Below are 25,877 nucleotides of genomic sequence, written 5' to 3' on the forward strand. Positions count from 1 at the left end.
GTTTTGAAAGTGTGGCATGTATTCAACCTTTTTACTCCGACATCCTAAACAAACTTCAGTTCAACCAAGTTGCCGTTTTAATAGGTGATAGGAAAAACAGAAAAAAATAAGAAGAAAGTGTTCTCATCAGATGAGATTGATAGTTCAAACTTCTGAACTATCTAAAAACTAAATGTGCATCACTGTGAGAACACAGTTCCTACTGTGAAACATGGTGGCATTTACGATGTGGTGAGTTTTTTTTCCCTCTTAAAAATTGCTAATTGGAGATGTTTTGTGAAAAAAAGGATAACTTTTCCATATGTACTGGTAGAGATATACCCCAAACAACTTGCAGCTGTAATTACCACAAAAGGTAATTACAGCGGTAATATACAGCTGTATACAATTCATACAGGAGGCTGAAGGGAAATATTATTTGTTCTTTAAAACCAAAGAATCAGATTTCTTTCACTACATAATTTCTTCCAATTTATCATAAAAATCCACTAAAATACCATGAAGTTATGAGAAAATGTGGTAAAAGTTGAAGGGACTGAATACCTCTGTAAGGCACTGAAACTGAATAGTTCATCCACATCCGCGTTGGTTTAGTTGAATGTTCTCATTTATTTTTGACAGGAAGGAGCTGAATGTCGTCTAAGAGAACACTCTGCTGATTGCTGTATAATGGCCATTGTGTGAAACTTGGATATACGGTATTCATGAGCAGCGCTGAATTTGTGTCACCGAGCCTCGTACTTTCCCTGGGGAGTTGCTCTGTGGTCTCATTCTTTCAGATGTCAGGCTGGGCTAAGTCTGCCAAAGCTTTGATAAGATGTTGAGAGAAGGAAAGGGGGATGTGTGCTGCAGGTCAGACCACAGCACAGGGAATTATGGATCCAACTAAAGGTGGGGGGTAGCAGTGGAAGAAATAGCTCCCACTGAGTTGGTTTCCCCTCTGTCAGACTTTATGCATCACTCTATCTTTACGTGCCCTCATACCAGGATATCAGATACGGGTGAGATAAACATTAAATTGCTAAATCTGGAAACTCAGATTATCCAGACATCATGGACATGAATCCAAATTTGCACTTCAAATGTGAACAGCTGCTTGAAGTGTACAACAAAATAGCAGGTCTAAAGCACACTAAATGCATCAAAGGAAGCCTTTCATGTCTCATTTTCAATAGTGAATTGCGAAGTAGAAAAGTGCATTATTCATTGTGAAGGGTTGAAATGATTATTTCGTCCAATCAGATGTGGAACTTGAAATCTCTGAAATGCAAAGACATTTTCCTCAAACCACAATGCTTTCGCAGTTATCTGTCACTCGGGCTTTTATATGATAACTAACCCAGAGGAATAGTAATGTCAGTTTGTTGTGAAAAGAAAAGAACATCTTGGAGATGTGGGGCATAATCCACAACAGTCTTTATGAAAGCACAAACAGGCCAAAGTGACATTTCTTGATAAAATATTAAAATTGTCTTTATATACTATGCTGCTTTATAGAATCAAGACTGACGATATTCAAAATAAGTCAGAATTTAAAAGGCATGAAATAAAAATGTTGTACACTGCATTCCTTCTGTCTATTCTATGCAGCTAAATATTAACAAGAAATTTGTTCATGTCATTTGAACAGATAGACAGAAATCAGACCGTCTTGAACTTTCTGGATGACTTCTGTGGTGCCTTTTATTTGCCGTCAGACTAAAATTGTTGGTTTGCAGCTTTCATGCAATGTCTTTAGGTATGTTTTGGCTTTATTGACAACATTTACATTTTTTTTTCTTCTGGAGTTGATATTTTGGATTCATACATTGGATGAAAAGCATGAATTGATCATAGATTTTCTCTATTTTGCAAATGGTCAGCGCAATACTTACAGGCTCATATACCACCATAAATATTCAGCAAGTTTCACCCCAACCACATGTTTTGTTTTGCTTTGCTTTTTTATTTTGCCGTCAATACTTCTGGGAATATTTTTTTTTCTCAGAAGAAGCAGAGCTAATTTTTCTGGCATGTATAGGATTTTCTAGAAGCGTTTAATACACTTGAAGTCAGGGAAACACCAGAAGCTTGATGCTTTTTAGGTACATTCATTTGCAAGATGTACCTAAGCATCCTAGCTATTTTTTATTTTTTTGTCATCTGATGATGACAAGTTTTATCAGATGATTCAAGAAGAGAGACAAATGCATGTTCCCAAACTGGTTCAAAACTCAAACATTTATCTGGCATGACAAAAACAACTTCTTGTGATCAGAAAGTTCATCTACTTTACAGCAAGCCAGGTAAGAAATATTTACAGATTTTACATTTCAAATCATTTGGGCCTTTGATTGGTTGTCTTGCAAGCCACAACTTAAAATTATATCAATGTCACGTTAGCAAAAATATATATTTTCTTAGATTCCATAGTCAAAATACATGCATTAAATTATATATTATGTTGTGCTGAAGTTGTATATTAAGAAGTGATGCAATACTATTTCACTCTGCAGACCAGCAACATCCCTCACTTCTAGATCCATAATGTCTCATATTTAAACTCAAACTCAAAGCGTAGGCAGTTTTTCTTTTTTTTTTTTTCCCAAAATGTGTGCATATGGATTAATAAATCAAATCCAATTACCTTGCAGACATGTGATGGTGATAGAGTTTAACAGCAACTCTGACCACCTACATCAAAGCACTAAGCTCATTTTGCTTTGATGCGAGACATACCGCCGTGTGACTGAGTACGTGTGCAGATGCTTGTTGAGTTTTTTTGGACTAAAATGATCAAATACCTTGACTTAATTATGCTTCCACTGTTTAATTGGAGAGATCCTGACTTTGTCGTAGCAGGTTCTACATACATTAGCATGCATGAAAGAAGAAGCAGGAATGCTTGCCTGGGGTGCAAGAAGTAGTTGAGTGGCATTGTAAAGCATAATTCTTTCACGTTTTCAGACAACCTATATTTGCATGCGCAGTATAACTGCTTCATAGACTGATGGGTGGTTAATTAACTGTTATGCTGGAAGTGTTGTACTTTAGAATTCAAAAAGAGAAGTCGAAAAATGTGTGTCATATCCAGGGTCAGAATTAGACTTTCAAACAAGCGCCAGTGCTCACTTGAAAAAAAAAAAAAAAAAACAATGACAGAAGAATATGACTGTTCTTTTTGTGATGGTCAAAGATGAAAACTCTTTATAATTATAATTTTCTTTGACGAATGGTATCAACTAACCAACACACATTTCTGGATCAGATGCCAAAACACAGAAAAACACAGACAAATGTGATCAGGTGAGTTCATTTAGTGCCAAAACTGCCATTATATTGCTTTTTTATGAATAACAAGTGCATTTGAATGGTAATGTATAAAACTTAAAAATATTACCTTTTTTAGGACACAATGACACTGTAAGGGTTCTTATCAGTACTGTCACTACACTCCTTTAACTAGTCCACATTTTATCACACTATAAAGACAACTTCAGTGTGATTCATCGAAATTTTATGGATTTATATATCACTTTCCTCTAATAAATAAATCTCTGGAAAGTGTCCCTCACTTGTGGATTGAGCCCCAATTAACCACTGTTGAGGTAGAAACTGTGTGAGTTACAGGAGTAAGGATACTTTTTATTTGAGACACTCTACAGGTCAAGTTAGGATGACAGAAGCTTCTGATGCTGAGGAGATGTGGTATCACATAGTGCAGCTGCTGCCTGCACTGGAAGATGGCAGTGTAGACAGCAAGGTCACATCAGACTCATGCACCAGGCAGTAGGTAAAACCAATTGTTCAGAACAGCATACAGATAATCTTTTCATTATATGTAATTGCGTCAATCTACTTAGGACAGGAACACTAGTTATCATCTTATGGACTGACCTACTGTTGTAATCCTGTTTACACATCACTGCATTGTATAAAACTGAGTCTGACTTTGAATTCATCGCCTTTTCTCCCTGGAACCGGCCTTTGAGTGTGTTCCCATGTCCTTATCTGCTTTGAATACAATGCTCAGAGAATAATCAGCTCACGTTCGCTCCTGCCTTGCCTAAAACCAAAGCACAAAGTCACCCTGATACTTTCAAATCAAGTCCAGTTCAATAAAACTGCCTTTGAATGTCAAATGCAGAGTGTATAATTTAATCTCATAATAAATACAGTTTTAGGTGAATCTTTTAGAGGTTTAACAGAGATTTTTCTCTACAACTGGCAACTGAGTAATTCCTCAATGGATGTTCAGTCGAAAGAAGCAATGGTTGAAAGAAAGTCCTGATAAGTCCAGTGAGGAACTATTTGGAACAAGACTTGTAGAGGACGCTGCAAACATCGTCTGATAAGACTAAAACCAAACTAAACTGGCTAAAACTAACACTGGTCTGAACACAACTTCCCCACTTCAAAAATAAGATAAAAAATGTTTACTGCCATTGTATTATGTGAAGAAATACAACCAAATTGCTGTACTGACACATAAGGTGCAAAGAGAAATGCAGTGTCAAATATAATGCAAAGAACAAAAATAATGGAGATGCTTTTCTGAAGCTGGGAAAGAAAAGCTACTCAGAGTTAATGGGATGAAGGTCGGAGCTAAATATAGAGCAACTCAACATAAACTGAGCTTTTACTACTTCGTAAATAAAAATATGCAAAAATGTAATTCTCAAAATGGACAAAACTGGTAGAGATATAGCCTAAAAACTGGCAGCTGTAATTGTAAAGGTTACTAGATAAAATAATTAATAAGAAGGACTGGAGGCTGTTTTACAAAGTATTGACTCAGAGGGTCATAATACATACCCATGCTAAACTTTTCAACATTTCTTTGTAGAAAATTATTTAAATCATCACTTTCAACTTCATCACTAAAGTGCTATTTGTGTTGGTCCATCATATACAATTCTGGTTGCTGGTTGTTTGCAAAGCATTGCATATCTGGATACTTTGCAAATTCTAAATGTGATTCTGAAGACATATAGTCACATTGCACTTCAGCATAAAGCAGTAAGTTAGTTAAAAGAATACATAAAGTGTGGCATTTAACACACCACACTTTCATTTTGCATGTTGACTTACCACACTGGAATTCATCTGCTCCATCTTCACAGTCTTTTTGGCCGTCACACAGCCACACACTAGAAATGCAATTCCCACTCGGGCAAGCAAAGTGGCCCTCCTCGCACTTCTGCCCGTGGGAAACTGGGGCATACAACAAAATCAAGTCAATCTGCTGAGCTTTAGCAATGATTGAGGTCATTATCATCTCCCAAGTTCTCCCTGAATCCCTTGTTTCACTGCCATAATCATCTCCGAAAATGAGATGGAGTGTTTTCAAACTGACACCGGCTTCCCTGACCTGCCTCTGATTTCACAGGGAAAAACGTGAGTCTTTGTGCAGCTCACCCAGGCAGTTGGTTTCATCTGCGTAATCTCCGCAGTCATTTGCACCATCGCAGGTCCATGACGGATGGATGCACAGCGAGGTGGAGTTGCAGCTGATGAAATCCTTTTCTTTCACCCCCAGCTTGTAAAAGTGAGAGCAATCGGTGTGGTCTGAATATAAAACACATCACTAGAATGACTGCCTTGTCACAATGCCACTGAGGTGGGAGGTGATCGTGAAGAGTGAAGCACTGAATCTGGCCCATCTAAAGTTAAAATCACTGATATTTGATTTGCTAGAGAAGCAGCTGCATGTATGTGTATGTGTTTTAATTTTGGCTGTGATGGGGAAAAAAAAGGAACCACTTACTGCAGTTTTTTTCATCTGAGGCGTCGGCACAGTCAATGACCTGGTTACACCAAGCTGAGACGGATACGCAGCTCCCATCCTTGCAAGACATTTCAGATGAGCCACATGTGGTATCTGTTGGAGCAAACAAACATTTTATCAAATAAAAAAAAAACAGGACCTTTCCCATGTCTTGTTCAAAACTACTCTTTCAAACCTGTAGTAAAAATTAGCAAGGTGCTCAGAAGAATGATCTTTTTTTATGACAAAAGTGTTTGTGCAGCTGGACAGCTGTAATAGTAAATGTCAAATCCCGTATGCTGCTGCAGAAAAACACAGTAAAGAGATATCTACTCAGAAGCTTACACGCACTTATCATGTGCATAAATGCTGCCATCCTTTTGCATTTCCAGTACTTCATTTTAACTGTTGCCTTTTGGGGGTGGAGGTTAAGATAAAACATATAAATATATAGAGGTATAAATATATGCACACATTCTTGCTAAAATCTGGATAAAAAGGCGCTATGGTGGCACCAGGGTTAGAGCATGTAACCCATGTAGTCAGGCCTCTTGCACACACAAGAACAGTTGCATGTGTGCATCTGTGTTCAGTCATGCATGCATGCACACAAAGATTACAACTTTTCTACTTTTTTGTGTATTTATTGGTTATTTACTCTACATAATGTAGTTTTTTTTTACCACCTTATTCTTTCACAACCCTGTCTAGACATCAGACGTTAAAATATACACTAGCAGTAACACTGAGGTGAATTCCCTGCTGTGCGTGAAACACTAAAATGCAATGATAACCTGAAAGTGCTCAACCTCAGCTGACTGCAGTTTGTCCTTTGACAAGCTACAACATTTTTCTCTTGATTCTCCTGGATGTTTCTCTCACTGTAAATCAGCCTGAAAAGAGATGAGTTCATGACATCTGACTTTTTTTTCTCCTGAGTGTGACAGTTCTTTTGATAGTCAAAGCTGTTTCCCATTTCAAACTAAATTGGCCACGATGGATAGATGTTACAAATCTATGTATCAAGACACACATCCCTTACCAACCCTACTGCTCTCCCTGCTTATATGATGCTTTTTAATCTGTTTACAAACAATATTGATTCAGAATGCTGCATCTGTGGAAGTAGGGATTTATATTATTGAGAAATCCAGAAAACAAAAGATTAAATGAGATTCCTTCAAAGTAAAACTGGATATATGCTCCTGATTTGAAGTCCATAGAAAAGATGAATTTTATTTCTGTACATAAGTTCATAACAGCATAATTATGTATTCTGTTGGTCAGTAAAAAAAAAGGTTCTTGATGTACTAATGAAAAAACAAGAGGTTGGTAATGGACACAGCATACTGTGATAAACTCGCTACTAAAATCCCAGATTGCTAAATTGGACGATCCTCATTAATTATCAACCCACTGGTATCTCCTGGTGGGTTTAGTCAGCAAGGCCAAAATCTCTAAGCTTGAATATTCTCCCATGCAGTATTTTCATTACTGCATGAAAATAAACATAAATGGAAAAAGAAAAACAAAAAAAAACACCTTCAAAGACACAGTCCCACCAGCAAAAAAACAAAACAAAAAAACCCACCAAATATTGTTCAAGCAACTTCCAGGGGGCAGTGGTTGGGCGTCTCTTTTAATTTGTGCACTCCTTATGATCTTTGGGCTCATTAAACAGCGAGGGCTTAGCACAGCATGTGGTCTCGTGAGCTGTATTAACATAGGCACGAGTGTGGCTAGATCCTGCCCTCAAAGGCAGGATAGAGCGAGAGATCAAACAGCTGCAAACTCACTGCTACAGAAGGCTTCATCCGAGTTATCCCCACAGTCATCGATCCCATCACAGAAACGACCACTGGCCACACATCTCTGGTTGTAGCAGGGTCTAAAACCCCTCCGGCAGGTCCTGTTGTCTGAAAAACAATTGAATTGTTTTAAAAATATTTCCAAAGTCAAGGCATCATCTACTGTTTCTTTTTTATTTTTATTAAATCTGTCAGAATCCCAATTAACCTAAAGTGTTGTTGCTGGTTACTTTCTTTTATATAGATTTGTTAAGTTTTTCTTACCACAGTACTGCATCTTCTCATCTGATTTATCTTTGCAGTGGGCCACGCCGTCGCAGGTTAGCTGATAGTCAATACACTCTCCATTTCCGCACTCAAATTCAGTGTAAATGTTACATGATGAATTTTCTGCTGCAGAAAAGAAAATGGGGTGAAATAAAATGATAGTAAATTTTAGTAAGTGTCGATGTTACATTGCTAAGCAGTTATTTTAAGAAATAAGATGACATAATAACTAACTTTGATAACATCTAATACTTAATACATCTAATACTAAAACTGAAATTTGTAAAACCTCGTTATTGGTATGAATGCCATCTGTAATTTTAAATGATCTCTCAGAAATGTTCACTTTTGGAATGGAATGATAGTAGACACGTAGAACTGTGGTATATATATATATATATATATATATATATATATATATATAAAAATAAAAGAAGATAATGTGTTTCTCTCCAATTCACACATGGAAAAAAAAAATCATAGCTAGACTTTGATCATATTGGGCTGAATGACTCTTAGGGAGTGACTGCAGCCATCAGTTAGCGTTCTTAATGACTCTGGCTGCAGATAAGACCATTGTTACTCAAAGACTGTGGATTCATGTTTGTGTCCCTATCAGAAACTGTTCATAAGCCTAATTCATAATTTTTCAAAAAAGGAGAGATTGGTCCACTTTTCCAGAAACCTTCCTTTATTCATTTCAAAATCTTTTCTGAGCTTTGATGTTTATTTAATAATAACCCAGTTTTGATCAGCCAGCAGCATCCAAACTTTAACCGAGTTGTCGATTTGAGGTGATATTGAAGAACTGGAAGGTAGTCCAGCTTCTTACTTATCCCATATACTTTATACAATAGGATTTTTAACAGCTGAAACAGAACCTAACTGTGGATAATCATCTAAATTTTTTTCTCCTCCTCTGACAAAAAATGCATTTTTCTCCAAACTAAATTTAGATTATCCATGTGGGCAGCAGCAACTCGGAGGTTGAAGTTGTTGATTTTGCAGCAGGTGTTCTTTCATGGTTGGCAAACTTTTGTTCCAGGTTTATGTTAAAATGGCTTTATAATGGAAAATGACACCTATTTTAGCATATTCCAGTTTATGAAAGTCTTGAGATTTGGTGATTATTGGGTTGTTATTAAGCAATGCAGCATAACTGGGGGTGACAGTTTGGGTCCGATGATAATACGTTGCAACAATCTGGGCATTTTAACAACCCAAATATCCCAAACACACATCAGTTACAATGGTTTTCCTAATCTTATTTACAATACTTTTACACTAAACACAACTGCTTTAAATAAACTTCACCATTTCAGATAAGAACCGGTCAAAAATCAATCAAGCTTAATCAATTAAGCTAGAAACTTGATGGTAGTTACACAGGAGTAGTTTCCCTGTAACTTGCTAACAGACACTTTCCTCAACATTCTTAGAGGTTCATGTATATATTTGAGCCTTTACAAATATTTTTTGTGAACTACAGAAAAACAATAATTAAAACTACTCCTATTTTTTCAAATTCACCAATTAATAAAGTTGTTTATTTTATAATCATTCCAAACTTGAAAATAATAATAAAAAAAGTGAAATACTTCACTGAAAGACAAAAAGTAATATGACACTGACACCCAAGGTGACAATTTGTTAACCACTGACTGAAATTTTAAATCTGTGCAATTCCAATACTATTCCATAAATATTCACAAATATATTAATACAGATTTAGTTTGAATTCACTCATTATATAAACATCTTAATTTCAACACTCAAATCATCAGCAGACTTCAATCTGAACCCTTAAGCTAAAAAAAAGGCAAAAAAAACCTTCTTTGTTTTAATAATGCATCAAGTCAGGCTGTAATTAAAAAAAATAGCCTCCCATCCACTGCCATGACACGTAAGCGAGCATCCAGCTCTGAGTCACACACCATGTTCTCTCTGGCCAAACTTTGCTTGTTTGAACAGCTCCTCCCACCATATGGCCCATCAGCATAATGACTTTCAAATTCAACTAGTGATGCCAATTAGAAAGCAAGGCATCACTTGTAGTGGTTTATAATTGGGAAGTGTAGAAACCATTTCACTCCTTTGAACAGTTTTATTCTGCATATTTTTTAACTCAGACAGCAACCTTGTTTATGCACAAATACTCATTGAGTTGCTAATTAAAAAAAAATACATCTTCTTTAAAGTATTACAACCAACATCTGGTTGCTTGTTGGATTGTTAAATGAATACATAATTCATTTAACAAAATAAATAAGTAAAAAAGATATTTAAAAATAAACTTACAGAGAACAAAAATCAAAGATATCCTTGAAATATCTGGTATTTCTTTTATTGTCTGTGTTGGGTAAGGTGTAGCTCATTTTAGAACGAATCAGTGTGAAACTCCTGGTGACTTACACACACATCTGTTGTCATCCAGCAGCACACGCTCTCCACGGCAAGTGCAGTTGACCCTTCCATGAGCTGTCAGCAAACAGAGGTCACCGCAGCCGCCGTTCATGTGTCGGCATGGGGAGAGCTCACCTTCAATAACATTCAAACACAGCTAATTAGGCTCTAACAAAGAAAGAAAATTTAATCCAGGTAACTTTAATGCATCCAGGGTATTCTGGGGAAAACACAATATGTCACATTTGAGGGAGGAATTACAAGTGGTCTTTATATTTTATTTTTATTATTTGCGCAAGTAGGTTTGTTACTGAAAAAAAAAATCTGTCTGAACTTGGCTGTTAAATTACATGAAATCAAGCTCATATAAACAATACCAGATAACATAAATCAGTATTAATATCTATTTAATAAAGCAAGACTAAAATAAATGAATAAATGTTTTGTAACACTTTATCTCCACACCAAATTCGGAACAGCTATTCGTCTGCTGTCACACAGTTTCTTTTTGACACTTCAACGTGCTTTGAAGTATTTACAAATAAGTTTTAAGCAAGGGCAAATATAAAGGAATCAAATGTTTTTTGTTTGTTTTTTTTAAGCTCTACAGGCTATTAAATAATATGGTGGAATATGAACAAATTCAACACAGATTTCACATTTCACTTATAAAAAAAATAAAACGCGTACCATTTTATTTCCACTTTCCGATAATTCCCTACTTTTACAAAAGTTTCTAATACAGTAACTTATTTTGATATTTGTGGTTGTTTTCAGACCAAATACGAACATGTTCAAGGGGTGTTAACACACAAGTTACTCATCATTTTATTATAATGTTCCAGAGTGAAATTCACAATGTATTAAATTCCCTTTATTATTAAAAAATGTTGGTGCATATATCATGGATAACATGAAGGCAAAGCATAAACCTATGCTTTTACTTTAAAACAGTTACTGAAAAAAAAATATTCCCTGTTAATTCCTAGAGGAAAAATGTAAGAAATATTTAAGCAAAATATACATTCTTTATCAGAGTTATTTAGAGACATTTGAGTGTTGTTTTCAAAAAAGAATAAAGACATCAATCTGATCTGCAGCTCAGGTAACGTAATTTTATAAACAGTACTTATATTCAGGATATTCGTGACAATAAAAAAAAATTAGAGTGCAACAACGTAAATACAGAAAGGGATAAACTAATATTCTGAGCTGACATTTCCGTTCACTGTGCATGAAATTGCAAACTTGCAGCTGGCTCATTCAGGTCACAGGATGCAATAATTTCCCATAACAAGATAAACAAGGAAATGAGCTGCTCTCGCCATCCGATCCCAAGCCAGTGGGATGTGCTTAAGCTCACCTTCTATGTCCTACTTGGAAATTAAACTTTCTACGACACTTAAGAGACTCCCTCTACAACATAAGCTACTGTTTTATTAATTACCACTGAGGTTTAAGTTTCTCGCCATTCTAAATACGACTACTTTCATTTATCAACTCGGCGTGTTTCGCTTCAAATTAATATGTTTTTTAAAGTAAACTCCAGCTGGGTGATAACTAACAGCTATATCTGGTATTGTTGATTAGTAATATGGATGTGGGCTTGAATAATTTAAATTCCTTCTTCAAGTGATGTTCAAACTAAGAAATCACAACTTGGTAGTAAAGAAAAATATCAAAATCTCTAAAAAGATAGAGACGTGCAAATTGATATCAAGCGATCTCACCCATGCCTCTTAAGCAATGGTTTTATTTTTGCTTCAAGAGTGCTCATATCTATCTAATATAAAGTGTACACAAGTTCATGAAAATATCACGGTTGTTAGTTAATTCTTAGACAAAACCAAAAATGTATACATTCAGTTCAACGTATGGAGAACATAACTAATAGTTGTGATATCAAGAGACTCTTCCACTTGAGATGTGCATCTCAGCAACTCCTCCAGAGTTGCAAAGAACATCCTGGTCGCCCTTCTGATACACTGCAAGGATTACAGTTGTGCCAGCACCTTTCAGTTTTGGGTTCAAAAGTGCCTTGTTAAATGTTCAAAGTTTTACAACTTGATCCTACTCTGAAATTCTCTGCATGATGTTTGTTCACAAATGTTCTCTGGTCTGAGGCCAGAGGCTAAAATAGATCAAATTTTGTGGTGTTAATGTGACAAAAGGCAAATAAATTCAAAAGGTATATCTTTTCAAGGTGCAACTGTAGATTGGTTCTTGTACTTACAGTTATTGGTATCCTTTGCCACGGCTATTATTCCCATTGGCTGATGGGGTATATCTGCTCGAAGCACTTTTGTGTCAGCACCAGTGTACTTATTTGATCGTAGGACAGCTCGACGGGCCCAGTCAGACCAGTAAATAAAATCTGCATAGATGGCCAGCCCATAGAAGTTTCCAGGTCCTGATTTAAGTATGACCTAAAAAAACATACAGAGCAGGGAGCTGCTGTTAGGTCACAGGGTGAATTATGTAATATTCCCTTCACGAAAATATATTTCCAAAACAAAACTGTATGGGACACAGACAATATGTCTGTAACCCCTGGAAAAATGGGGAAAAATATTGTGTCTACTCATTAATCAACAAATCAACCCCTGCTGCCAGCTTCACTGCTTAACCCAGATGTTGGGGGAGTAAATGACAGTGCCAATGGCAGCGAGGCAAGAATCCATCAGATGCCTCCTTCTGGGACTCCCCCCCGGCTTGTATAGAGGATCATGGACTCCAACAGCTTGGTAGCCTCAGCCATTAGTGGGACAGGCTTGTAAGCGACAACACATTAGCCCTGTGCCATACTGGGATTAATAGGACAGGTGTTGATTAAAGGAGCCCAGCGTGTGGAAGCAACAACTGGCCACGACGCGACTGAGAAACGGTGAAGAACAGAGAAATAAACGACAGATGGTGTGGGGAAGAACATATTGATAGGAAATTAGATTTGGGAGATGTTCGGTTTAAAGGCAGCAACTCATTAGTTTTGTGCTGAACTCATGTTTTGAGTAAATTAGTAACCAGTCTGTCTCTATTCAAAAGTATCCAGATATGATTGTAGAAATTACTGGTAGTTTATGATGCAGCAGGGGAAATAAATATGAGCACATCAATGTTTTCCTAAATTTCTAATGGGGCTATTGTCATAAAATTCACACCAGATGTCAACAGAATGATCCTTGGCTGCTGAACAACTCTGTTGATTATTCTTTTGACGCGTTGTCAGAAATCTTGCATGGCTGATTAATGGTGCAACTCATTAACTCAGCTGGAACCTGCTTCAGCGCTACTGGTCATGACTTGAAGAGCCACATCATCACTACCTTGGGATTAAGAAACCCTAAGTCACCAGCTATAGGGTTAACCCACTTGATATTAAAGATACACAAAAGGAGCAGGACTGCCTGAAAGATTTCAGTTATTTTCTTGGCTTTTGATTCCTTTTTGCATCTCCTTTTTCAGGCGTCCAGTAACTACTTCCTTCATTACACTTCATAATACATAACGTAAAATTTGGACACATTTTTATGACTTACTTTTTATATGCCGATGACTTGGACTGTCAAAGCCCCATCGGAGACATTTCACTGAAGAAAAGTGCTTGATATTTGTTTGTTCTGGAAATTGTTACTTCATTACATTTAAAACCAACGTTAAGTAATGCAAGTGATGCTTTATGCATATTAAACTTAAGAGTTTGATATCTTTCAGTTTTGTAGTAGTTTATATGATGGTGAAAAATCACATCTTCTTAGCTAAACTTGCTGACCCTCATGCTGTCATCGTTAATGCCGTCATCACTCTAAATATGACACTGAGGTGAGAATTATGCAAACACTCGACGCCCCCAAGCTCTCCGTCAGCATATATTGGTACTGCAGTTAAGAGGAGAAGCTGTGCCCTGAAAGACAAAACTGCTACTAAAGTTTACACTAATATGACTCATTACAAAAAGTCTTTTATTCTTTGCCTTAGTCTGTTCTAATTCCTAATTGAAATCCTGTGGTTACTGATATTTCTTTGTAATTTGAACATCTTTTGTCACATAGGATTGAACAATATTCTTTATAATGACAAGCTGCCTTAAGCTTCCACAGTAAGTAACTTGTCTGCAGCGGATGCTTTGTCATACTACAGTTTGGTTTGAGGATGGCGTTAACAGCTAGCTATCTCTGTTCAATTTACACATTTTAATTGGAAAGGAAATGCTGCACCCAGAGCAGTCTTGCTGCAAAGCTTTCATTATCAGGACGAGGCCGCTGCAGGTTCAGGTGGGGTCTCAAAGGTGAAGACTTTGTGAGCCTAGTGACCCAGCTCATCACACATATGGGTAACTAATTGAGATGGGCCAAAGTGCTGGGCCGCGTGAGCCATGTCAAGCAAAAACTAGATTCTCCAGCATGAAAAGGTCATCCTGTACTGTAATCCTCTGCATACCCAGGACACAGCTGTTGGGATGTCATACATTATGCATGAAACTTTTATGGACAAAACTTGAGCTCCCCCTTGCTGGGTTTTATTTACTTTACCAAGAACGGACTTTTGTGATTAAGGAAACCATCTGTGCCCTCAGAAAAGAAATAGGACAACTTCAAGAGGTATTTCAAATCCCATCTGCTGTGTGGAGGATCTTGTTCCAGGAACGTAACTGCACAGAAGTTTCTTTTTAATGCAAGAAAAAAAACAACTAACAATTCACTATGCTCATCTCTCCAAGTGTAGTTTAAAGTTAAAATGCATAAATACATTAGAAGCAATGGCAATTATCAATTTTAACAAATAGAGATGCATGTGTGTCATGTTCCCCTTTTGTTTTATAGAAAAACTAAAGCAGAAATGTTGTGTTATGACCCAATCATGTCTGGGATTTCTCAAAAGTCAAAGGCAACTTGGAACATACCTTTAGCAAAACGTATAAGAATGGGAAAGCAGCAGGGCTTGTGAATTTAATTTTAAACAGGCTTAACCTTTTGTGATCTAGCTCATTGTTAAGTGAGGTCTTACACTGTTAGATACGATGAGCATAAAACAATCTAAAATGACTTTTTCGAAATATGTTTCTTAAATCTTGGGAATTCAGGACATCACACAGAAATGCAAAACTAAACAATTAAAGTGAGAAGTATTCTTTTAGCACAACAGCCACAATTTGTTGCATTTTCTTGTTTTCCTACTTACATATCGACTGGAGCCATCGTAGTCACACCTCTCAATCTTGCCAAGGCTTCCATCTGAGAAGTAGAGCTTTTCTGCTTTGTGGTCAATTGTCAGTCCATTTGGCGTCAGGATGTCAGAGCTGATTATAATCCTGATGTTCTTGCCAGCCAAGGTGGATCTCATGATGCTGGGCCTCTGCTCATTCCAGTTGGTCCAAAACATCAAGCTAAGCATACAAAATGGACAGTAAAGGTCAGCTTTACAAAGTACGTGGTGCAAAACCTATTTTCAAACTTCACATCCTATTATTTCAGAGAAACATTTCTTGTATTCATCCATCAGTCCCATCGGTCTGAGGAAGGTTTGCTCTGCTCCTGACTTTCAGCAGAGAGCTGTTGGAAGGATTTGTTGATTGCACAGCCTGTTTCATGTCACCCCACAGCATTACAATTAGATTAAAATCTGGGTTTTAACTTGCCAAACATCCCCAGACCTTTGAAACTTCCAACTTTATGCTTCACAGTTTAATGGAGGTTCTCTTTCATGGAATGCCATATTGTGTTATGCCAAATGTGTCTTTTGCTCCAAGACTGGCTGGTGTCCTAACACTTCACTTACTAGGCTCATCTGTCCAAAAAAACTATTACAAAGATCGAGATCTTTGTAATAGTTTCTCTGACAAACTTTAGTCTGACTTTCAGGTCTCTTTGGTAACAAAATGTTCTCGTTGCACATCTCCTAATAAAGTTTAACCATTTTCAGCGTCTTTTTGATTGTACAGGCAATCACTTTCAAATCAACAATAGAAAGAGCCTGCTGCTATGACAACATTGACAGGCTTTGAGATTTCTTTTAGCCTGTCTGTGGTCTGAACTTCCTTGGATTATAATCCTGATCCAATAAATCCGGGCATGTTAGCAATTTAAATGTTATCCAATTGCAAAGTATTTTCTGTTCAGAAAAATGGCTGATTTCAAATTTGTTTGCGGCCTCATTATCCCTTTTCAGACGCATAAGTTGCCAAAATCTTTCTAAAGGCTAGAGATGGCGCCCATGCATTTCAACAGTCAAGAAAACACCAAACTAAAATGCTAATTTCCTATATTCCCCCATAAACAGTAGAAACTGTGATTACAAGCTTAGATTAAGGCAGTTATTTTTGTTAGGTATCACAATCCTCTTATAACTGAAAAGATATTGTTCCTTCATTTTCAGTCTGTAAAAATGATAAACGTTTAGCTCTGGCTCAAATAAATAACATGGATTAGCATCGCAGCTTAAATGATAAAAGTCAACTATGCAAATCCACATGTGTGAGAGCCCAGGAAACAGATAAGAGCAGTATATGAATACATTTATAAAAGTCATACCATCAGTTGTATGAGACTTGCAAAAGGAATGGACAACACAACAAGCAGGATCTCTTTTGACATCTTTTAGAAAAAACCTCATCTTAATCCTGGCCTCCCACTTCAAAACTTAATGAAGTCATAGAAGTCCACTCTACTACACTGATAAAAATTCAGGTCAGAAGTCACAACCAGAGTCTACTAATTAATCACTTGAGCTTAAATTTTAATTATCAGACTGTGATTCGAGAGCAGGATAGATATGCTGCCAAACTGCCAACCAAGGAGAGACTGGGGTCAAGAAATTAATTTAGTTAGTGTAGCAAGAGTTAGAGGACACTCAGTCTTTTCTGAATGCTCTCAATATATTTCAATATATTTATGAAAAGAGAATTTGAAAACAAAATCATGCAAAAATGTGCTTTATCTTCTTTAGCTGGCTTAAATTTTTCAAAACTGCTAAAAACACGCAGAGTACAACACACAAATACTGTTATTTAAAAACTGTACCATGGATGCCTGATTGTGTGTTTTACAAAACAGAGTATCAGGGACAAAAAAAGTAAGGGTTAAGCTTAGTGCAGTATTTCTTGTCATAAAAGTTAAGACCTTATTTTGCAAAATAACTGTTAGCTATTTCCACAGCGATGTGAGGAAAAAAAGTATTTGCACACTTGTACATTTGCTCCTGAAAAAAGAAACAAATTTGAGAAAATAGAAAACTCGTATGTCAAATGATTTAGTCTGTTAAACAAAAAACGAACCAGCCTGGCCATACTTGAAGAAGCAAGTCTCTCTTTCTAATTTATGAGTTAGCTGTGATTAACCATATTTTCGGAAATCTAAGTTCATTTTCATTATCGACACCCAGGCATGACTGCTATCAAAATTGCAGACACAAGAAATAACTTAAACAGAACCATTTGGACAACATATAGTCAGCTCAAATATCTAAAAACAGTAACACACCAAACCACAAGGATATGCAAGACAAACCAAAATCCCTGACATCAATTTGAAAAGGTTTACAGAGTCATTTCTAATATTTGAGGGCTGGAGGACGCCACAGTGCTAGCCATAACCCACAAAAAAGAAAAAACTTGAAACAAGGGTCAACTTCAAGAGCAAATCAAGGACTCATCCAGGAGGTCACAAAAGAAGCAAGAACATCATAAGTACTCCAAGCCTCACTTGTCTCAGTTAAAGTCAATGTTTACTAGTGCAGTTCAATAACAGGAAAGAGACTGGACAATAATTGCATTCATAGCAGAGTTTCAAGGTGAAGACCCCTGCTGATCTAAAGGAACACAAAGTCTCTTTTCACCTCATCCAATAAATGAATTTTGGGAAACTTGCCACATTGATGAAAACATTGATCCATTCTGTCAATTTAAGTTTGGACTTAAATGCAATAGAGAATCTGGCATGACCTTAAACAAGCCCTTTGTGATCAAAACCCTCCAATGTTGCAGAATTAAAATGATTCCACAAAGAAGACGGGGGCAGATGTCCTACAGAGGGATGTAAAAGAATCACTGCTAGTTGTCACTAAAGCTTGATGGCAGTTTTTGCTAACAAAAGGGTTATAGATTTGAGGGCACTTACTTTTATCACATGGAGTCAGGCTGGTTTGGATGTTTTTATTTATATTAAATCTTTCAAAAATGGCATTTTTAATTTACTGAGGTATAAAAAAAAGGGATACAAATTTGTTAGTGGGGAGATTTTCTCCGTTGCCTTGTTCTTTTGGCTGTCAACAAAAAACAAAAACAAACAAAAAAACAACTAACGTTTAACAAAGAATCTCCTATGTCTTGTTTTTTTTTTGGCCTAATATTATGTCACATCCTATCTGAACTGTATATATTGTTACATTCCACGAGTTGATAACCTTTTTTCTCACCTATTGTGGGCGTATGCTTAGAGATTTAACCTAAAGAATGGTCACAGGTATGGGGTTTCTAGCACCGAGCAGGTAGCTTCTCTGCAGCAGATACAGACTGCATGCCACCTGCACATGCTTGAATGTTCTGTGAAGCAGAACTATAACAGCACTGTGGCTCCTGCTGCCTGATGAGGTCTGGGTTGTCTGCAGCAGGATATCTAATATTTTACTTTATTTATTTAGTCCAATTCACAGGTATAGAAATGAAGTAATCCTGTAGCATTTCAGTGTATTTCAGATTCAGTTCTGTTACGTTTTATCTACTTGTCTGCATATCTGACCAATGCCTGGTTTTATGTTGGTATATGAGGTGAGTCAGACTGATCCAGCACAAAGGTGAAAACAGTAAGTAGAATCTAGCAATTAATTTAAGATATAATTTTAAGCATGTTAGTTTACAGGAAAGTCAAAAGGAAATTAACAAATTCATCAAAATTGTCAAATTGAACAGAGCAATCAAATTTATCTTGACCAAACTCAGTTAAATAACTTAACTTTGTTCTCCTACTATTTAAAGAATGATGACACAAATGTGGAAAAAAATGTCAAAAATAAAAAAATAACTCAAAATTTTTAAGAACAGTGTTTATCTTTATGTAAGAATTTATCAAAAAAGAAAAATATATATAATGAAATGATTTCTGAATGCAATCCAGGTTTTATAATGATGCAAACATTTGCAGATTCATTTTTAACTAGCGGTTTTAGACTGTAAATCTGATTCATAATAGAGGAGCGGTGTATCATTTTTACATTCTTAGTAGATCGAAGGTTAACAGCATGGGCAGTATGCACTTAATGTCTCAATTGCTTTTATTCCTCTTTTGCGAGCAGCACACAATCGGAGGACATGAGAGCTTTACTCAGAGCAAATCGTGGCATAATATCAACAACACAAGTTTATGAATGGACGTATACAGGAGCACAAGCAATGTCCTACAGCTGACATAAAACTAAAATAAAATTTTAAAGAGAAACAATGCTGTCTGCTAATGTTTGGGCATTTAAGGCAGTTTTCTATTTCTAATCTTACTTTGAATAAATAAACTTTAATTAGGCCCTGTCAATTTTCAACATGTGTATTTTAAAAACAGTTATGCTATTTCTGAATAAAGTGCACATACTCTCCATGTATCTAGACAGTATTGTAATTTGATAACCAATGTAAGAGATGTATTTTGACACAGACGAGTTACAACCTCTGACACTCATCCAGGGCCAGTACGTGCGGGTGGTCTTCCTCTGAAAGAGTGACCACAGCCTGCCTGGAAAAGGCACCGACTCGGTTCTGGTCCACGGTTTGTCTGGAGATGGTAGATGTAGTGGAACTGGTCCAGTACAAGGTGTCCCAAGCCCGGTGATAAGCCAGACCCTCCACTGAACCCACATCTAAGAAAACAAAAAATAATAAGAAAAGAAAGATACAGTTCAGATAAGTGAAATAATCTGAAACCATAAGTCACAGCTATAGCAGCATTTTGGGCATGAATCCAGCTTTATTAAAGAAAAGTAGGAACATTTTTATTACTTTGCCAACTGAAATGGGTATTCCATTCCATTTGTAATGATAAGAGACAGAATGCTGGTATGAGTGAAAACTGTCACTATGACGACATATACTTAATGTTTTTCCAATGCTTTTTCCACTGCTTTTTGTTTGAGAAAAAATCCTATAAGCATGACTTTGTAACTTTAAGCCATCTGGAAAGGAGAAGGGCTTGTGTTTTTGGAAAGCTACCGCATTATTTGCTTCGCCCAAATCTTTGTTGCAATCTGCAATACGGCCAATAGATATTGCTACTCTGCATCCTGTCCTTCTAAAATTTTAACATAGCGCTATGGCACTTTGTGTTATTATCCAAATATGCTGCTTTCTGTCACTTATACTTAGATCTCTAAAATTTCAAATTAAGGCCTGTCCATGCAAATTTAACAAAAAAAAACTGTTTGCATGCAACAGATGGCAAGCTCTTTTCGTGTTAGACGTGGGATTGTGTTTCTTGGTGATTGACAGAGAAATTACTTCACGGCTCAGTACACTGGACAGACAGCCATTTGTTGACGCCACAGCCACTGAGGAACTGAGTGTGTTTTCATTGCAAACCAATTTCCTAAACACAACATAAGATGAGGCTTTTGAAGCACTCACATGTTATTGCATGGAGGTGAATGACACTGACGGAACCCTCCGTCAGAAACACTATCAGATAATTTGGTCATATCAATATCTAATTACCCACAGTAGTCTGCTTGTGTGGACAAGGCTTAAAAATGTCAACTTAATGTAACTTTTGCTTATTATTCACTGCAAAATGAAAACTAAAATGATCAACTTGTGTGACTACATCTATAAACGTAGGCATTTTGGCAGAATATTAGAATTAGAATATACAGATGTATATAAACACAATGTCAAGGTGAAGAGACATCAACAACTGCCCAAGTCAAGCTATGGCAGCGGCCCATTTATTTGGGAAGGTTTATAAAGCTATTTGAAACTGAATTCCATCCTTCTCCAAATTGACCCCAATGTGATTCTGTGTTCAGAGAAAAAGAAAACAAGAGCTACATTTCATGCTTGACGGGTCTCAGCTAGCATGTGAAATGGTAATGGTAAAATTAGACTAAGACAGAATTGTTCCTTGTTTGGAAGTTTTAGGCGGAGAAAGTGTTTTCTCTCAGTGAGGCAGTAAGGCTTAGTGTTGCACTATTCACACGAAAGAACTGGAATACATCTTCAACAATGTCCTTAGGACAAATAGGACAAAAGAATAGATGGCACTGTTCTTAAATGGTTCAGGTCCTACCTGGAGGACAGAACAATTTCAGTGAAAATTATTGACACTGAATCATCTGCTGCTTCAATGCCTTATGGTGTCCCACAGGGCTCAATTCTGGGCCCACTGCTTTTTTCTATTTACTGCCTTTGGGTTCTATCCTCAGGAAACATGGGATTTTATTTCATTGTTATGCTGATGACTGTCAGATTTATTTGCCCCTTAAGCAGAAGGATGTCCATTCCATCAAACATCTCCTGGCATGTCTAGGTGATATTAAATCTTGGTTGGCCTTGGAACTTTTTACATTTTAATGAAAAGAAAACAGAGGTGATGGTGTTTAGACCCAGTGGCTCACGTGAGTCCTCCTCTGTTGACCTGGGACCTTTGGAGGTATATTTTAAACCTGTTATTACAGATCTTGGTTTTAAGGTGGTCAGTAATTTTAAATTGGACAGCCAAATCAGAGCCGTGGTTAAGACCAGCTTTTATCATTTAAGGCAATTGGTGTCAGTGAAATCTTTTCTTTCCAGGCAGCATTTTGAAACAGTGATCCACGCTTTTATTTCGACTCGATTGGATTACTGCAACTCACTTTATCTGAGAGTCGGTCAGTCGCTGCTCTCACGTCTGCAGCTAGTACAGAATGCTGCTGCATGACTTCTGACAGGAACTCAAAAGAGGGAACATGTGACCCCTGTCCTGGCCTCACTTCACTGGCTGCCTGTATATTTTAGGATTCATTTTAAAATTCTTATGTTTGTTTTTAAATCACTACATAATCTTGCCCCGGCTTACCTCTCTGAGCTTCTTCACCCCTACGTACCCTATCGGTCTCTCAGGTCAGCAGATCAGCTGCTCTTGGAGGCACCGAGATCCAGAAGGAAGCTGAGATGGGACAGGGCTTTCTCTGTCATTGGTCCCAAGTTATGGAACGACTTGCCTTTGCAGGTCAGAGAGGCCCCTTCACTGTCCACTTTTAAAGTTAGTCTTAAAACCCATCTTATTTAATTGGCTTTCAACTCCAGCGGGATCTAGTTTTAAATTGTGTTTGTTTTAAATTGTAAGAGTTTTTATTTTTTATTGTTATGTTGTGTTTTAATGTACAGCACTTTGTATCAGCTGTGGTTGTTTTAAAGTGCTTTATAAATAAAGTTGGTATGGTATGGAATGGTATGCTTTGCCATAATGCACAGCAGGAAACGTGACTAAAACCAAACACAACATATCAGTACAAACACCTCATATGTGTAGTCAAGGTCTGTGGCGGAATAAAGATGATTTGGGCTTGTTTGTTTAAAGCCACAGAACCAGCTGGTCACTCAACACAAAGACAACTCCCAAAAAAGTTATGAACATCTCAGTAAATTTTCAGTGAGTTTTTGCAATGCTCAGAAAACTGCAAAAAACAGTCAGTGAGTTAAATGCTAAAGTTGAGGAACCTTGATGAAGTCTGAACAAAATGGCTTTTTTGGAAGGGTTGCCAGAAGAAAGGCTTTTCTTTAGCAAAAACAAACAAACAAAAAAACACACAAAAGAAGCGCAAGAACTTTTAAAAGAACATCAGATAAGACCAAAGTTGAGATTTTGCCATGATGCTCGGTGTGATGTCTGACAAAAACAGACTAAGACAGCATGTCAACACAAACACTTCAAACTAGCTGCAAAGCATAGTGACTTATTCTTTAGCTTTTAGAAAATGACAACTAGAATCACTGCTGTCAAATATAAACCTGTTACACCATTAGGTGTTATAGGTTGACTTATGGCTGTATTGACATTAACACAAAGTCAGAATCTATCTTTGTTTTATTTGGTTACAAAGTTATTAAATATGTTTAACACAGGACTTTTAAAAACAAAATAGAAAAACAACAACAAAAATACTTCTTTGTTTTTGAACAGAAATGAATGAATGTTCATTTCAACAAATCGGTTCAAATAATAAAGGTGATACCAATACATGCTACTCTAGAAAAGTGTGAAGCTTTAAATATGACTTAAATAAATCACGGGCAGTCAAATCTAAATTGCTTTATTTTAGGCTTTCAGAACATGCACTGTATTATACAAAAATGCTAATATTTGTCTTTGTTTATATGCAAAGCCAAGCTGTGACATCTATGCCAGTTATACGATTAAATTAATTTGTTTTTTTATGGATGGAAAGCTAATTTACTTTGTGTCAATTATTAAAGTTAGGAGGATTTCAAAATAATTGTAGGTGAATTAAACATTAACACAAATTTTGCATGGCATCCAAGTGCAACATATAGCAAACCTGATCTATCCTCATCCTTGTTTTTGCACACTAGTTTTTCTAAACTCATAAACCACCTCTAAAATACTTAAGACTCTGCCTGAGTCAGCTGACAACTAATTAATAGTTTGCAATAAAAGCTGTCTGGCAGCTTGGGGTTGCTCACAAATTGTTGGCCACGCGAGGGAGTAATTAATGGGGGACACAGAGTTTAATTAGGGAAATATGGATGATTAACATCGTCACCTTTCCTCAATGATGGGATTCAGTAAAAAAAATAACAAAAGGCCTAATTTTACACACAGTTCAGTATTTGATGCTGCCTTAAAGTGCCCCAATGCTTCTAATTCTGCTTTGAACCAACACTAAATACAAAACCGGGGACAGTCACAATGTCCTGAAGCTAATCTTTGCATTATGGCTGCATACAACGTGAATATGCGAAAGTGTTGTTGACTGAAAAACTCAAGCGGTGCTTCAGCAAAATTTTTGGACCTCTTTCATTCTGCATTTCACAAGTGGCAAGGCGTGAAGGACACCAACACTCCTGACAGATGGTTCTTGATAATGCCTGTTCATTTCAAGAAGATAAATAAATAAGCAGAAAGCTCCCTCAGCAGGAGCGTGGGAGATGGGATGGGGGATGGGTGAGAATGGATCAGTAACACTCTGCTAGTCTTCCTGTGTAAGAAGAGGATGGGAAGGTGCTGAGCTCTGCTCCCTGTGGAAACTTTGCAGAATGGAAGAGAATGCAAGCTGTGGAGAAGAGACACTTCAGCTGTTTATCTCACTCCAACCATGCTCATCAAGATGGGATTGGCTGACATTTGGTGATTAATAAATGGAGATGGACCCTTGTTTAATTGGTAGCAGTGAACTAGGAGGAAGCTTAGAAACACATTGAGAATAGTTTTGAAAGGAATGGCTTTCTTTTAAAGAGTACAAGGTGAAAAAACCCCAGAATCCTTTGTGACATTGACCCAAACAGAATGCAATTGATTATTTGTTGATAGCAACACAACTATTTAATCAAAAATAAAGTAAAGATTCTAGTAAAGTAAAGTATTTATAAATATATATATATATATATATGTGAAAATAATGCTGTAGCTACAATAATTTAGTTCAAATAACTGTGCCACAGATGGTTTAGGTAAAAACAGCTTCTAAACATGTGAACTGAATATATGTACTCAAATGAAAGACTGGTTTTAAAGAAGAATATCTGTAAGAGATGATGTCACCGTAGACTTTTACCAGAAGTGTCAATAAATGTGTCTTTGGCTGTAGACATGGCATAAAAGGTATCATGAACCACCTGAAATTATTGTGCTTTTACACATGGCTACCTTAAAGTCCCAGAATTTATGTGCACATAAGAGCATGTCTGCAATAAAGAAATGTGGATAAAAGAAAGTAATTAATCTATAGTGGGAACACATTTTGCCAGAATGAAATCCACTTACTTTCTGCAATAATATATCGTCCTGCCCAGTCGTCGTTAATAATCTGTATATTTCCATAATGCGCATCACTGAAAAAGATCCGGTTGGTCCCAGATTTGCTCTGATTGTAGTCAAAGGCCAGTGCAACAATGTTCTTGAAGAAAGCCGGATTTTCCAGTGGCTGAACCGGTGAGTTGAGGTCATTCTCATCCGAGAGGTGGATGCTTTTCAGGATAGTCCTTTCAGAGAAGAGTAAATAACCTTCATAGCGCTCGCAGGCAAAACCGTCGTCTGCCAAGCGACCGTGGGCACAGGAGCAGGTTCGCCGACCGCTTCCCAGGTGAAAGCACAGCTGCTGGCAGCCTCCGTTGCCCCTGGCACAGGGGTTGGTGCCTTCAAAATACAACACATGTTCAGTTACCAGCTTGCCTTATTTCCTGCTTTGTGCAGTCAGGTATAATTTGTCCTGCCTATATATGACAGATGGGAAAACAACTATGACAAGTAAAGAGCCTTGCAATATCATATTCCTGGAATTTATTCATATTTGACCATATTAGAACCACAAACTTCAACATAACATTGCTTACATTTGAACACTGATAAACATTAATAATTGTACTGCTGCTTAACTTGCACTACACTCACATTACTATCAGGTGCATCCTCACCTGCACTAGTCCAAAATTTGAGATTTGAAGCTTAACAAATAAACTTGAT

At 36.9% G+C, this 25,877-nt stretch overlaps 1 protein-coding gene across 6 annotated transcripts in view; it reads right to left on the bottom strand.

Annotated features, from left to right (window-relative positions):
* lrp1bb (low density lipoprotein receptor-related protein 1Bb) overlaps positions 1-25,877 on the bottom strand; it is a 315,310-nt gene that overhangs the window by 64,039 nt on the left and 225,394 nt on the right. For all 6 annotated transcript variants that reach the window (XM_008402891.3, XM_008402898.3, XM_008402881.3 and 3 more), the window contains 10 exons: positions 25,179-25,550; positions 19,875-20,064; positions 15,403-15,607; positions 12,458-12,650; positions 10,234-10,359; positions 7,819-7,947; positions 7,543-7,662; positions 5,747-5,860; positions 5,398-5,547; positions 5,071-5,193 (listed from right to left, as the gene is read on the bottom strand). In XM_008402891.3, the coding sequence (XP_008401113.2) occupies positions 5,071-5,193; positions 5,398-5,547; positions 5,747-5,860; positions 7,543-7,662; positions 7,819-7,947; positions 10,234-10,359; positions 12,458-12,650; positions 15,403-15,607; positions 19,875-20,064; positions 25,179-25,550 (1,722 nt within the window). The remainder of the gene's footprint in view (positions 1-5,070; positions 5,194-5,397; positions 5,548-5,746; positions 5,861-7,542; positions 7,663-7,818; positions 7,948-10,233; positions 10,360-12,457; positions 12,651-15,402; positions 15,608-19,874; positions 20,065-25,178; positions 25,551-25,877) is intronic.

The sequence above is a fragment of the Poecilia reticulata genome, chromosome 2 (assembly GCF_904066995.2).
Source record: "Poecilia reticulata chromosome 2, P_reticulata-male-v2, whole genome shotgun sequence".
NCBI lineage: Eukaryota > Metazoa > Chordata > Actinopteri > Cyprinodontiformes > Poeciliidae > Poecilia > Poecilia reticulata.